This window comes from Falco punctatus (assembly GCF_963210335.1).
Source record: "Falco punctatus genome assembly, chromosome: 2".
Classification (NCBI taxonomy): Eukaryota; Metazoa; Chordata; class Aves; order Falconiformes; family Falconidae; genus Falco; species Falco punctatus.
In genome coordinates, this window is record NC_137581.1 from 100,431,200 (window position 1) to 100,446,830 (window position 15,631).

Genomic DNA, 15,631 nt, shown 5'->3' on the forward strand with positions numbered 1-15,631 from the left:
TAGGCGGGATTGTTACCCAGTGCACAGCACCAGTTCACACCCCAAGTCGATGTAGTCCTTATTTCTTTATTCTAGTTTGTGCTAGGTAGGAAGCTAGGTGGCAAGCCCCAAATGCCTAGCTCCCCCATTTTCAAAATTTTGCTATTTTTACAGTCTAGCATACAAAGACATCAGCCTTCACTCATTACAAGTTACCCAACTACTTCATTACTTAGTACTCTGTTTCACATTTGTCAAATAATTCTCTCGATTCTCATGTTAATTAGTTCCCACGCTCAGTCTCAACTTCATTTGGGTCTGAGGGATTTCTTGAGTCACTGGCCAACGAGTCGGTAGTCGGGATCTCCCCCTGCCGGAACCACCTTTCCCCTCATTTTGCGAAGCTCGTTGCCCGAGCTGAGCTCCCTGTCAGCTCCTCTGTCTTGTGGAGATGCCAACTTTGTGAAGTTCCTTTTCTGAACAAAAGGATTTGTGCTTAGCAGGACGTACGAAGTGCTTGTAACCTGAATTAACCCTTAACAACTCCTTTGCTCTAGTTGTCTTACAGTCAAACTGCTAACAATACATTCAATTTTATTAATCATTTCATACGACTTCTTCTGTGTTTCAGGACATCACTGGTCACACCCCTGATTTTTGGTCTGCTTCTGCAGCCACCACTTACAGAGCTTTCCATCACACAGCCAAACATTGTCCTGTTGATGGCTGATGATCTCGGCATAGGGGATGTAGGTTGCTATGGGAATGATACTATCAGGTAAGAAAACTAAGCATAAAAGTGAACAGAGCTGGTGTGTTACTTAATGTAAGACTACAATCTTTGCCCATCATCAGCTCTTCAAGTTGTCTTTAATTTCGTTTCCTGGAGAAATGGAAAGATTTCACAAGGATGCCATTAATGGTAAATGTAAAGCACTACCAGGATTATATCACAGCCTAGAGGGCGTTCACAGGGCTCTAGCTCTGCTATGTGGAGCTGCTTTACTGTGTGAATATGTCAACTGTCAGCTGTTCTTGTGTATTCCTTAATTGTCCAACGCTGAGAAACAGCTAAGCTCTTGCACATGCCTGAAGATAGAAGTGTTGTCCCCTCTTTCAACATATCAGGCCTCATTATTTCATTTAACTCTGTTTTGCCATTACCTCCCAGTCTCACGGCAAAATAATGTATAAATCACTGCAACACGCTGTGTTACTTGGAAGTACTTCTCTTTTCAGACCCAAGGACATAGAACTTGTCTTCTCTTTGAAAATCATGCCATGGTGTTGCCTGCTGGCTTCCTACCAGCCTATCACCTATTTGAACAAAACCAAATTCAGTATGATCACTCCCTTCATCCAGCGAAGTTCTCAGAATCTCAACCAGATTGGCATGGGTAAATTTCTGATAGGCAGCTGATGATCATAGGTAGCTGATGGGGCTCTGCATGGCTGGGCCTCTACTTCAGCATAGCATCATCTCCAAGGCATGAGTTTTCTTTCCAAAAACAGTGGGGCACGTTTCTGCAAGGCCCTTCACAGGACTTGGGAAACAAGAAGGAATGAGTGGCTTAAAAATTTTACAAGTAGCAATTGTTAATAAAGAAGGGGGGGGAGGAAATATTCCTGGCCATCTTCAAATAGAATAAACTTTCCAGAATAAAGGTAAATGTATTATTCCTCAACCTTATTCCCTTAAAGACTCTCTGAATGAAATATGACAGTGTTGGTTGCATTTTTAGGACACCAAACATCGATGGCCTGGCAAAGGAAGGCGTGAAACTGACCCAACACATCGCTGCAGCTCCACTTTGCACCCCCAGCAGAGCAGCTTTCCTCACTGGCAGATATCCTCTCCGATCAGGTTTGCCTTGAAAAACCAAGCAGCCTTTAAAGATTGCTTTATTGCTGAAGGGAACAACGTTATACAACGGGCACAAAAGAAATGAGGCTGTGCAAACAGAGGGGGTGCCACTGACTTGTCATCTTTATTGAGGCACAAAAAGACATGCCAGCTAGGCCTAGTACCTTTGAGGTGGCATCTATATTTATGGGGTGCAATGAACTGACCTGAAGGGAAGCAGAGCAAAGAACCAGCTCTGCAGAGCACCTTGTGCCCCCTCCAGCTCACAATTTTGGTTGCCTTTTGGTGCTCTGTTGCACAGATTGCAGTCAGAATGGAGTTAATAAAAACCGTTACATTCAAAAAAGTCATTACACAGAACATGAAAAACAACACATTTCTAAAGCACTAGTTACAATAATTTCTGTCGTGGGTGACTCCTCATCAGACACCAGAAACAGCTCAGCCCTGCAGGCAGAAGAGTAGATCTATGCAAATGTGTGTCCATTGCCTCCATTCGAGGTGCAGAACAAGTCGTTTACAGTACAGCTTTGTTACCTATGTGTCAGAATTCATCCATCCTATGAAATAACAGTTTGACAGCTATATTATTTTTCCCAGTTTTGTTTTTGAAGAAAAAATGCTATCCGATCAAACTGCATCCCTGATATTAAGAGATATGAAAAACAAATAACTCTACATGTTTCTAACCGCAACTCTCTAATGCTTGTCCTATTGCAAATTATATTGAGTGTCTTCATTTCCAAGGCATTTTGAAGCTGACATGTCGTCCTGCTTTTATCATTTTACCACTGAGATAGATAGCTTGAAAATACACATGAGCTTTTTACAGACTCTCTCCCACTATAACAGGGCCAGAGATGTTCAGTATTTGCATGACAGATCGTACTTCACATAACATTGTATTATGGGTTTATGCCAGCATATAATGCTAAATAACAGGGTGTAACCCTGAAGGTGAGAAGACTGTGGTGCTAGATAGCTACTCTGTGGGTTTCAGAAGTTGGACACCAGCCATGCCACTGTGCTGGGAAATCTTGAGTTCCCCAGGCAGTCTTATGCAAACTGGAATTTGAGGTTGACAGGAGGCTGAAGTCTCCCTACCCTCCTCCCTGCCTCACAGTCACAAGAAGTAAGTACACTCCACACAGTCTGGATGCCACTGTGACATATAAACACTCCTATACAATCGTATAATAATAGATTATTATTATTATTATTATAATATAGAGAGATTATTAATAGACTAGGTATTATATAATAGACTTAACTTTTTCTTAGTCTTGTCCAGAGTCCTAGATTAATTTCCCCAAACAAACAGCATTAGGATAAACTTTTAACACCATAATATCAATGCAACCAAGAAACAAGTCTATCAGTTATACTTACTAAGATTGTTTATTGCTGTGTTTTTTAGGGATGGATGCTGTAAACAACTACCGTGTTATTTTTTGGAATGGAGGCTCAGGAGGACTTCCTCCAAATGAAACCACTTTTGCCAAAATACTGCAGCAGCAAGGCTACAGCACAGGACTAATAGGTATGTGAACACTCCTGAAGATGGCCTAGAATGTGTTTCACCTGCACGTCTCACTCAAATAATTTGTTTTTGTTAGCAACTACTCATACCTCAGTTGTAATAATTTTATTTCCTGATTTAAGAATATATTTTAAGAAGAAATCCTGACCAAAAAGAATCTCTTTTAAAACAATAGACATCTGGATAAAGAGAACAATATTAACTGTTGGCTTGCTTCAAGCACAGCTGTGGTTGTCAAAATATATAACAGAGAATATGTTAATATTTCTTGAATACTATTCTACCAGGTATATGGTAATTATTTTAATGCGATTTCATGTAAAAAAAAACCAAACATGAGTACCATTCAAATAATCACGACAACACTTTATACAGCTCAGAGAATATTCACAGCAAAAGGGAACAGCTGCTACTTAAAACAATATAGCAAGTTCATAATATCACAGGATTTGGCATTTCAAAAACAGAAACAAAACAATTATTTTTCTTTAATAACGGCGTGCCACTGTGGTTCACTGAGTCTTCAGTACAACCCACAAAACATTGCCTCCTTCAGCATTAATGTGTATTCCATTTTACCTTATATTTTATAGGACTTCTTTTTTCTAATACAGTTGTAATTTTTGGTCATGATCCCGTTTCAAATAATTATTTATCTTAGATATGTCACATAGTTCCACAGACTGATAAAACACAAATGTTTCTGAGCTGAATTTTCAGCTATTTGCCCTACCTCATCTGAGCATCTAAATGTCAATATCCAAAATCTGTCTGACACATAAAAATATTGGCTACATAAATAAACTGAATTTACTAGTAGAAGTGTCTGCAGGAATGGATTTGTATTAAGCAAAATTAAGCAAAATAAATCTAAACCATACAGGACAATACTAAATTAAGCCCTCTAAGCATTTTAAGTTCTATATTACTGAATCTTCTTCTCCTAATAGTTTTGTGGTGATATTATTTCAGTTGTTTTAAATAGCTCATAAAAAAGTCCATGTCTATTAGCCAAACACTTCAGCTTGGTTGCAGCATGTAATCACAAACGAAACGAACAGATTCTTCTCCACTTTGCCAAGGGAGTTGTCCTGCAGGGAGGTTGTGCTGCATACCTCCTAGAAGCTAGCTAGCAAACTGGGCTGGCATCTTCCCTGTGGGCATCTTAACTAAAACCACACTAGAGACACCAAAAAGCACCATTTACTTTAACTGAATTGAAAGATTCTGATTAATTGTGCCATAGGGGATGATGGAAAACACTGGTGATAAGTGACGCAAAAAAAGCCGTAAGAACTTTATATTCAAGTCGTGAATCAAGAAATCTTACACAACATCTGCCCACATCACTGCAGCTGAATGAGAACTAAATAGTCTCACTTGAATCGTTTGTGATTGTTTTGCTCTAAGCACAACCAGTTTAGTTGCAAAGTTAAATCCTATTAATAACCTGTAGCTTGATGTGCTAATCAGACTTATTGTTGGGAAATGCTTTGCAGGTTCTTTGTAGTCAGAAAGCCAGTGTTGTATAACATATGCCTTCAAAGATGTATTTATATTATACACTTAGTTTATCTTCTGGAGATTTGAGTCTTTTGTAGCATGTCAGAAGGCTTTATCAAGCTCAGCTGGAGATTTAGGTGCTGAAGTGCATCTGAAGTCCAAGGATACATTAGCTGCACCTGTATTTATGACCAATGCATATATCTATTGATAACAAACCTGTTTCATTCTATAGCTGGCTCTAGTATGTCAAGAGGCAAACTGAGTAGAGATTTTAGCTGAAAGCAACTCATTTACCTAGAACAGAACTTTTACCCCTTCTTTATATTTATATCCACAAAGTAGCATTTTTTTGCCTCTGAAGCAGTTTGCTCTGCTTCTATTGTAATGCACAGCAGTTCTACTGAAACCTACTCAGGGCTGGCTACCAGAATTGGTAACGTAGTGAACCATTTGTTTAGGATAGTATCCTAAGTACACAATTCCTTACTCCACAATAAGAATTTGTTTCAAATTAGTGTTCAAGTAAAATTCTAAAAGCTAATTTTGATCTATAGATCTTGTATCCAAGGCCTGCATTACATCAGAGGTCATAAAATGCAATTAAACTACATCTCTCTGATGACAGGTAGATTTTGGTCACTTGACTCAGATATTCACAAGCCTCAGAGTTTGAGCCAAACGAACCAACTTGTTACATCTCTGTGTAAGTGCCTAACCAGTCTGTTTGAATAGACTGGAGGGGAAGCAAAAGTGTGATTTTGATGTGCCATTCATTGTAATAGTGGACATATGTCCATAATAAAGATTAAATTGTATTGCAAAAGGTCAGGATATGTTCCTTTATATATATAAAGACTTCAGTATTCAAAAGAACGTGGCTTAAACTTCTTAAAATGTGATTAAATACAAATAAATGGCAAAAATATTTATTAAAAAAAGCCTTTTGTTCTCATCCAGTATACGGAGTTATTATTTTCAGCAGAGTTACTTACATATGTACAGCTTCACGAGAAATCTGATCTCCTGAGCTCAAGTTCTGGATCTGCTGGTTTGTCTGGCAAACCCACTGCTGAGCTGCCAGTTATTCGACTACTCTGTCCATAGCTTCCCTTATCAGTCTGGCACCAACACGTCTCTGAGTGTTGCCGTAGTCCTGACATCTAGCCATTCAAAACATTCCAGAAGAAAGTCTGCATAACCTTGAAGGTAAACAATAGAGCAATGTTATTTTGCTCTGTGCTTACAAAAGGACTTCCTCCTTTTCTCTACCTGACAGGTCTCCACGAAAGCTGTACATTTTTGCTCGGTTCTGAGAATCTGAATTTTTCTCGGTTTCTAGTTTCCTAGTTTCTAGTGTCCAGGTTTTTACATTTGATCAAAACTGCAGGGCATGAATGTGTGTACAGAGCACCAATAACTCTGTCAATAATTTCTAATTTGTAGAGGTTTACCTTCAACAATTATAAGATATATCCCATTATATTACTACATACTCAGTACATATGTGTAGGATGAAGAAGTTCTCACAAGCAGGGGGAAAAAGCAACCATTTTTTTAGAAATGTTTTGTATGAGGAAAAGCCTCTTATTAAATATTATCTCTTTACATTTTAATAATCTGTACTTTCAGGGAAGTGGCATCAAGGTGTTAACTGCGAATCCCGCAATGACCATTGTCATCACCCTTTAAACCACGGCTTTGACTATTTTTATGGGATGCCTTTTACGCTAATAAGTGACTGCCAACCAACGGAAACACCAGAGATGGACAGAGCTTTTAGAAGGAAACTCTGGCTTTCCACTCAGGTGGTTGGCCTCATTACACTCACCGCTGCCCTGGGAAGACTGACCGGCTTGATTTCAGTCCACTGGAAAATACTGACATGCCTTGCTGGGTTTAGTCTCCTGTTCTTTGTATCCTGGTTCTCAAGTTATGGGTTTGTACGTTACTGGAACTGCATTATGATGAGAAACCACGAAGTTACTGAGCAACCAATGGTGACAGACAGGACTACGTCCCTCATCTTGAGAGAGTCCATTTCATTTATTGAAAGGTAAAGTGCATTTCCCTTGATCACAATTTTCTGTTTCACAATTTTCTGATTCTCTCATGTCTTGCAACTATTAAATGGCACTTTCCCATGTGAGGTTTTTGTAATATTACATAGGATTAGAAGTACTATTATGCCTCTTAATTATTAATACTATGAACAATTATATAGTATTATTAAATAAAAAAATTAGCTGCTGCTTAAGGTTGTCCATTATTCCTAGCTTCACTAAAGCTAATAAGGTTCCCACATTTCCATGGGTTGGATTCAGTATTTCCAGGCTATTTGAGGAAATACGTATTTCTATCAATGACACCAACGTTGCAGCTCTAAGGGATGGCAGCTGATGACAGAAATGCATGTGTAGGCTGGGGAAGGAGGATTACAGCTGTGATGTAGCCTTGCCATACAGACTGATAGGTGGGAAACAGCTGGCAGGAGATGAACCTGCTTTGTTTCAGTAGCGCAGCGGTGGTTTGCAATAGCAGAATGTGGAGCTTCAATCTGGAACTTTTCTATCGATGATTCAGGGAAAAAAAGAGGGTCATTTTATATAAGCTAAACTTTATTTTATCACACAGATCCTAATCACTGGGTTTTAATACCTTGCAAAGTAAGATGTTTCTGAAGCAATTGTTGAAATGTATATATGCAAATCATAATGCCATTTGCCATTACAACTGACCTCTGTTTGAATTGAAAACCTTCTTCCATAGTAATAAAGTGTTGATTTCTGTTTTTTAGAAATAAACACAAGCCATTCCTCCTCTTTCTTTCCTTTTTGCACTCCCACACCCCTCTCCTCACCACAGAGAAGTTTCTTGGGAGGAGCAGCCATGGCTTGTATGGAGACAACGTGGAGGAGATGGACTGGATGGTGGGTAAGTCACCACAGCAAATAACAATGTCTCCAACTACCTAATACCTAGGTCTGAATATATAATAAAAATGCAGTTGTTATTAAAAGAACAAAGAAGATAATTAAAAACAAGAAGGAAAAAACTTCTAAGCTTTTCATGAACATTTGCCAATCTTGAATGAACACTCTTGGCTTACAGTGTTGGCATTTTGCTTCCTCCAGTCTTAGACCAAATGAGTCTTTCTGTTCAGTCTGGGTTTTTTGTTTTTTTTTTTTTTGTTTAGTGTTTATGAGTTTTAATCATATCCCCTTGGCTTCTGTCAAAGAGCTCTTCTGCTCTTCTTACTAAATAAGTGAGAATTATTTAATTTTCTGTGATATTAAAGATCAGGTAACTTCATCTTCTTATGGTCATGTCCTATCTATTTCTATGTAGGAGACATCAGAAGGTGATAAAACTGAAAAGCAAATGAATTCTAGGTGTAAACCAGCAGGCTATTTCTCTGTGCTGCGTTCAGCCAAGTATTGCTTATTTTTCAGCCCCATTCATTAATCCAGAAATGTCTGTAAATGTTAATGACTATACCCCCAGAAATTAGATTAATGTTATTTTTCAGCCTGTTTTTTGCAGGGGAAGGAGAATTATTTATAATCCAGTCATAGTGGAGGAAAAGTAACCATATTTGCATAAGGGATAAGAATCATGTACACATACAGAAAGAATTGGGTTTCAGTCCTACCTGTCAAACACTTACACACCACAAATATAATTTAGAACACCAGAAACAGCTCAGGAATTACTTTTAAATAAAAAAGAACTACATTATTAATGTATATGATATCCAACCAGTAATTTAATGCAAATACTAACTGTGGGCTAGACAATATAAGATAAGGGTATGACAATTTTTCTTCATTATTCATGACAGCCACCACTGATGCAGAATCTAACTTTTGGGGGCCTTGGGTTATGCTTTGTTTTCATATTTTTACAGCACATAGCACTTCTACCCTTTACAATACAGGCTTCTGGTCTGTGACTGTGGTTGTTACACTCTTGTTATAATACCAGTAACAGAGGGGTTACAGCACATACACATTTTCTGTGCTTTTACAGACAGTGAAATCACAACTACAAATCTTGATCTTAAAAAAACTCTTCTTTAAAACTAAGCAGCCCTACATACATAAGAAATTACATTGACGAATGTAATTCAAGTCAGAGACTAAAATTTATGTAGTGTAAGCAATATTTTTGCTTTTTAATACACACATATTCCTGTTTTTACAGGCCAGGTTCTAGGTGTTATTGACAAGGAAGGCTTGAAAAATACTACGCTAGTTTACTTTGCCTCTGATCATGGTGGATGGCTGGAAAGACAAGAAGGCAAAAGGCAGCTGGGTGGCTGGAATGGAATATACAGAGGTAAGAGCTTTCAGGGACGGTGACAACCCAGCAACAACGAGTAAAGTACTCAGGACACCCCTAAAGCTTAGATAAGACTGTACAATCAAGTAGTAGCAGTGTTTTACCATTGAGAATCAATCAAATTAGGCATTTTAAAATTAAGACAATTCTAGCTTGTACAGGTGCTTTTTATAAGCATGAATTCTCAAACTGTCATTTCCTCATGAGACAACTGATCGCAAGTTAATTTTTGTTAAGGTTGTGTAACTTCTCATTAAATATAAGTTGCATCTTGTATCTGAACCCTTGATTTGACTACAACAGGTACGTTGTAGGACTGTAAAAGAAAGCGGTTGGGAAATCACTTCATGCCTGAGAATTTATCCACCCTAAGTTCTTACAAAGTGTTTGTAAAACAATAGAGGGCAGTAAGTATGTTAAGTCACTCGAGTAGTCGGATATAGTGAACATACGTTCACTGATGCTGAGGAGAAGGAACTTAGTGGTAAAAACAAAAGGGTAAGAAAGGCTCATAAAGGTAATAGCTTATGATAATGCAATAACATTTGTGTAATGTTTCTCTTTATTTTAAATTAACGTCTTTTTTTTCTTTTTTTTTTCTTTTTTTTTTTTTAATGAAAGGTGGAAAAGCTATGGGAGGCTGGGAAGGAGGAATCCGTGTCCCAGGGATATTCAGGTGGCCAGGAGTGTTACCTGCAGGTGCAGTCATAGATGAACCTACAAGCCTTATGGATATTTATCCTACAGTAGTTCATCTGGCTGGAGGGGTACTACCCCAGGACAGGTACAAACAAGTGTCTTTATTCCTCCTTCTCTCGCCAAACAATGGAAATTCTAGTTTGGAAACACATTCTAAAAGTCTGTCATTTTCTTTTTCACTCCTGCTCCTTTTCTAGACACATAAGTGTTACCACAGCTCCGTCACCTCTTCTCTACATTTGAGATTCAGCATCTACCTGCAATCTTCTACAAGTGCCTGCCTTGTTCAGAGCTGCCGGTTCCAGCAAGAGTGTGCAGCAGGGATGCAGTCCTGTGCACCTTACCTCAGACAGTCTCTGTTTTTTCTGCTAGGGTGATTGATGGCCGGGATCTGATGCCTTTACTGCAAGGAACAGTTGAGCATTCAGAGCACGAGTTCCTCTTTCATTACTGCGGCATTCACCTACATGCTGTGCGGTGGCACCAGAAGGACAGTGAGTACAGAACTTCTTTCCCCAAAATTAGGCTCAGTCTATGGGAGGGCACATTTGTCTAACACATTTTTTTCTGGGATTGCAGCTTTCCAAGCAGTTTCAGGTGTGTGGTGGTAAAGAACTTACTAGCATTGCCTGCGTTGCGTGGCACCGTTTGTTCGTGGCTTCAAGGCCTGTGGTGTCCCAGGCAGGCTACTGGAGCTCAGGGTAGGTCTCACCCACCTATCTGAATGCAAGGCCTGGGGAGTCCATGCCCTTCTTGTCTCATGGAGAAGTCCTTGCCTCAGCTCTTTGTCTGTCCTTCTGCTACCTTAACAAGGAAGCAAGCCATGGAAACTCCAAATTATTTTTTAATGTCTTCATAAAAAACAAAGTGAAAAATAACTGATATTTGCTGAAAATGTTGAGGAAATTTCAAAATCATTTTATATTATTGGTTTAATTCTGTGGCACTTAAATTTAGATGAAATTACGACGCTATATCAACTAGTAAGCATACAGCTGAAGTGCAACCAGAAATGAACTTTAGAAAAACATTCACACTTCTAATGCCTTGTGATAACCACCAAGATCATTGCAAGCCTTCTTTCTTTCCTGCCAGGTGGAGCCATCTGGAAGGCTCATTATGTGACCCCCATCTTCCGTCCTCTTGGAGCTGGGGCTTGTTACGATAGAGGATTTTGCCCATGTTCTGGGGAAGGCGTGACCCATCATGACCCTCCATTGCTGTTTGATCTCTCGCGAGACCCTTCTGAAGCCAAACCTCTGTTGGCTGACACCGAGCCCCACTTTGACACTGTAATAGAGAAGATTGGAAAAGCCATAGAAGAGCATCGGAAAACACTGACTCCAGTCCCAGAGCAGCTCTCTGTGTACAATGTGGTGTGGAAGCCATGGCTGCAGCCATGCTGTGGGACATTCCCATTTTGTTGGTGTGATAAGGAAGGTGATAATAAACTTGCCAACCTATAAAGGAAAGAACCAGTTACTTCCTCAAAGTGTTCTTAAATCAAGAGCGTTTTCTTTGGGGATGTTGATTGGTGGGTTGGTTGGTTGTTTTAATTGAGCCTCTATATGAGAATCGCTCCTATAAATGGCACAGTATTTGGTAAATGTGGCTTGAGATGGGACACTCTCAGGGAGGGATCAAGACAGAATGATCTGAAGAACATGTTTTAACTTATATCTGCTGACAACTGAATGAATAGTTCAAATGCACTGAAGCAGGCCAAGATCAGAGTGTACAAATAATGATGTAACATGTTTTGTTGTTTATGAATGTATACTTAGAAGCTTCGCTTTGGCTTTTTGTTCTAAGGAATTTCTAAATGATTCCTGAACTGAGGTCTTCCTTAATTTTGTTATCCTTACTGGTGATGCATAAGACGCCCCTATAATAATTTTTTGCAGACTACTGCTTCCAAAATAATTCAAAAACAGTTCTGACCACAGTTTTTCACAGAATCACCTTTAAAGGTAACTTCCTTCTCTCCTTGCAGCTAGCCCTTCCAGCACCAGTGATGGTGGCAGCTGATCAGTCTGGGGCTTCTAGATCAGGAGAAATTGCCTGGGTGAGGCATAAAGCTCGGAAACATGACAAGCTGGGTAACGGCTCTCTTTACTTTCTGCAAAGCGTGGGACTCCCCTGACTGGAGTCAGTCTCTTTTGTCGGAGAACACAAAAGGGAAAGGATTTTCCGTTTCCAAAGTTCCCATTGCACCCAGCTCCCTAAGCAGCCCTTGCAAGGTCATAGTGGCCTTGATGGCCACAGAAGTGCCACACTGATAGCAACTTCAGGATTGCATGTTACCTTGCTGCCCATATCTCAGTCATAAACTGGTTCCTGCTAAAAAGTAATAGGACTTTTTGAAAGATGCCCAACAATAATTATGAAAACAAACAAACACTAATTTTCTATGAAAAAAAGACATGCACAGTTAAGGTATTTCTTGATTCACAAGTTAACATTTTCGTTCCACCAAGCAGCTAGAGTTACTTAGATTTATCTCATTGCTGCTGTTCTTCCTTTTGCCTCAATTCTTTCCTACTTTGTGCTGTAATAGTTGTTCCTGTTAAAGTGGCCTTGCAGGCAATGCCTTTCATTGTAGGGTGTAAGATATATTTCTTCACATAAACAAATTTACACTGATATATCTGAATAAGTAGGCATCTGAGGACACTATTTGCCCATTTGCTTTATTTCACGTTTTTACTAGTTTTCTAACTGTTATGCTAGGACCTGTTTCTATTGTTCATCTCTTTTGCTAAATGTTTGGTTTATTTTGGTTTAATTTCCTCCCTTCTTTCCCACAATTCAGCCACCAGGAAATCTGCAGGTAAACAAAGCCTTACAGCTTAAAAGAAAGTTTTATTTTGTGCTGTGACTTCAGGTATTTCACAGACGGTTATAATTCACCCAGATGTTTCATCAGTGCTATTGATGAGAAAGGCACTCAGCCTTATTGTGAAAACTTTCACCATACTGTTACAGCCTGACGGTGCACTCACTTTGCATTTACAGTACCAGCAATTAATCATCAGGAACCCTCAACGCGTTTTCACTGGACTGTGTTGCCACAGGGCGTGTTAAACAGCCCCACCATGTGTTAAATGTCTGTAGCAAAGCCTCAGTCCTATGCGCAAAATATACCCACAGGTTTTGATCTACCACTATATGGATGACATTTTAGTATCGGCATCGGCATCCTCATTGGTCACTCAGGCTGTGATGGACCTAAGATGATCATTAAGCAGTGCCGACCTCTGTACAGCAGAGGAAAAGGTCCAAACTCAAGTGCCATGGAAATATCTCTGATGGAAAATTGTTGTGACAGCTATTCTTCCTTAACCTTTACCTTGCTACAAATGTCAGAACACTCAATGACCTGCAAAAGTTACCAGGTGCTATCAATTGGGTGCAACCATATCTGGGAATAACTACATGAGACCTGGGACTTTTTCTTACCCTGTTAAAAGGAGACTCTAATTTGTTGTCGCCATGTACACTCACCTTTGAGGCAGAAAGGCTTTGCAAACCATAACTACCAACATACAGGAGCATCAGAGTCATCATATACTAACTTTGCCTGTTTTGTTGGTTTTGATTTATAATGCATTTCAGCCTTATGCTCTTGTTTCAATGGACACCAGGATCCACTGAGAATTTTGGAGCGGATCTTTTTGCCTCACTCTTTTTCCAAAACATTGACAACTCTTATTGACATGTTGGTGCTCCTCATTCAAAAGGATTGACATCATCTGTAGGAACTTATGGCCAGGGCCCAGCCACCATTTTATGCCTTTGGCCAAACAGGACGTTGATTTTTGAGTTAAGAAAGCCTCTCACTACAGTCTGCTTTGGCTGACTTTAGTGGAACCACTGCCTTTTCTATTCCTTGGCATAAATTGCTTCACCCTTTAACTGATTTACCCTTACAATTGAAATTGCATATTTTTCATGTACCTAGCCCAAATGCCCTGACTGTTTTTATCAATGGCTCAGGGCCTTCGGGAAAAGCTGTGTTGTGTCATGGAGAAATGAGCGAGGGTACTGGGACCCAGACATCACCTTTGTTACTGGCTCTACACAAATAGTGGCATTATCTGCAGCTGTTTGTGCCTTTACATTGTTCAAACAATCTTTAAACTTATTTGCAGATTCTTTATATGTTGTAGGAATAGTGCATGTATTACAACATTCATTTTTAAAAACAGTTTCTAACCAACAGTTATTTGTTTTGTTGATGCATCTTTTGTTCCTATTGGAGCATCGCTGTCATGACTATTTTGTTTTACATGTGCAGTCACACACCTCATTGCCTGGTCCCATTGTTGAAGGCAGTAAGGTGGAGGACTTTTTTACCACAGCTGTTGTTACCCCCAGTGCTTATCAACGTGCTAAGCTTTCACATGACTCGTTTCACCAAAATGCTAAGGTGCTACAACGTTCGTATCGCCTGACATGAGAACAGGACCAGGAGATTGTGAGGGGCTGTCCCAACTGTCAAAACTTCAGCCTTTTACCCCTTTATCCCAGTGTTAATCCTCATGGCCTCCAAGCCAGTGAAATTTGGCAAACTGATGTCACACATATTCCCTCATTTGGGAATCTTAAATATATTCATGTTTTGGTTGACACTTTTTCCCACTATGTTTTTGCCACTGCTCACACTGGGGAGAAAAGCCGTGACACTTGCCGTCATTGGGTTGCTTGTTTTGCGACCATGGGAGTTCCTGCTCAAATTAAAACCAACAGTGGCCCAGCATATATAGCACAATGCACCCACCTGTTCTTGCAAAACTGGGGCATCACCCATGTGATGGGCATTCCCCACTCACCCACTGGACAGGCCGTTGTTGAATGAACTCATCGGTCTCTTAGAGACATGCTGTAAAAACAAAAAAGGGGGAATAGCCCAGGTACCTCACCACCCGAACAACTGTGGAAAGCTCCACATGTGATCAATTTTTCAAACTGCTCTTCCAAGCATAGCGCTGTGCATAAACTTTTCTCTTGTCCTGCTTGGTGGGAACTGCCCTGGGTCCTCTGCAAAGACCCAGAAACTAACCAATGGAGCATTCCGGTAGGATTAATAATGTGGGGAAAAGGGTATGCTTGTGCCTCTACAGATCAAGGGCCTTGGTGGATCCCCACTAGGCTCATTTGACCAGCTGATCATGGACTTCCTATCAGCAATGAGCCAGAGAACAAGCCAGAATAGTGCAAACAGATTAATGCAACTAGTTTGGCCCTTGAAAAATTATTGATTGATGTACAACCAGTACGACATGCCACTTTGCAAAATAGAGCTGAGACTCATTTTTTGGTATTAGCTCATGGGCATGGATATGAGGAGTCTGATGGAATGTGCTGTATGAATTTGAGTGATAATTCAGTATCAATTCATCAAAGTTTGAAACAGCTGTATGATTTGGCATCTAAGTTGAAGGAAGATTCTGGATGGAATCCTTTTGAAGGTTGGGATTGGACCCTAGAATTAGGTCCTTGGATACAAAAAATATTAATGTTTGGGTTTGTTATATTACTAAGGTTTTTGGCCGTTGCTGTATGTCTACAGTGCTTGATGAACCTGATGCGAGACATGATCGTAGCTATGACACAGCCTTAACCTTATCCAATTTAACAAACAACAAAAGGGGAATTGTAAGGGACGAAAATAATTTGACCTTGTAGAGAAACAAGGCTGAATT

The 15,631-nt window shown here is 39.8% G+C and overlaps 1 protein-coding gene across 3 annotated transcripts in view; it reads left to right on the forward strand.

The window, feature by feature from the left end:
• The window catches only part of LOC308059280 (arylsulfatase H-like), a 52,605-nt gene extending 38,458 nt beyond the window's left edge, over window positions 1-14,147 (forward strand). For all 3 annotated transcript variants that reach the window (XM_080376352.1, XM_080376354.1, XM_080376353.1), the window contains exons 3-11: window positions 611-757; window positions 1,722-1,843; window positions 3,261-3,383; window positions 6,519-6,942; window positions 7,684-7,820; window positions 9,090-9,224; window positions 9,849-10,011; window positions 10,299-10,420; window positions 11,022-14,147. In XM_080376352.1, coding sequence (XP_080232478.1) covers window positions 611-757; window positions 1,722-1,843; window positions 3,261-3,383; window positions 6,519-6,942; window positions 7,684-7,820; window positions 9,090-9,224; window positions 9,849-10,011; window positions 10,299-10,420; window positions 11,022-11,392 — 1,744 coding nt within the window. In that variant the 3' untranslated portion in view covers window positions 11,393-14,147. The remainder of the gene's footprint in view (window positions 1-610; window positions 758-1,721; window positions 1,844-3,260; window positions 3,384-6,518; window positions 6,943-7,683; window positions 7,821-9,089; window positions 9,225-9,848; window positions 10,012-10,298; window positions 10,421-11,021) is intronic.
• The last annotated feature ends 1,484 nt before the right edge of the window (window positions 14,148-15,631 follow it).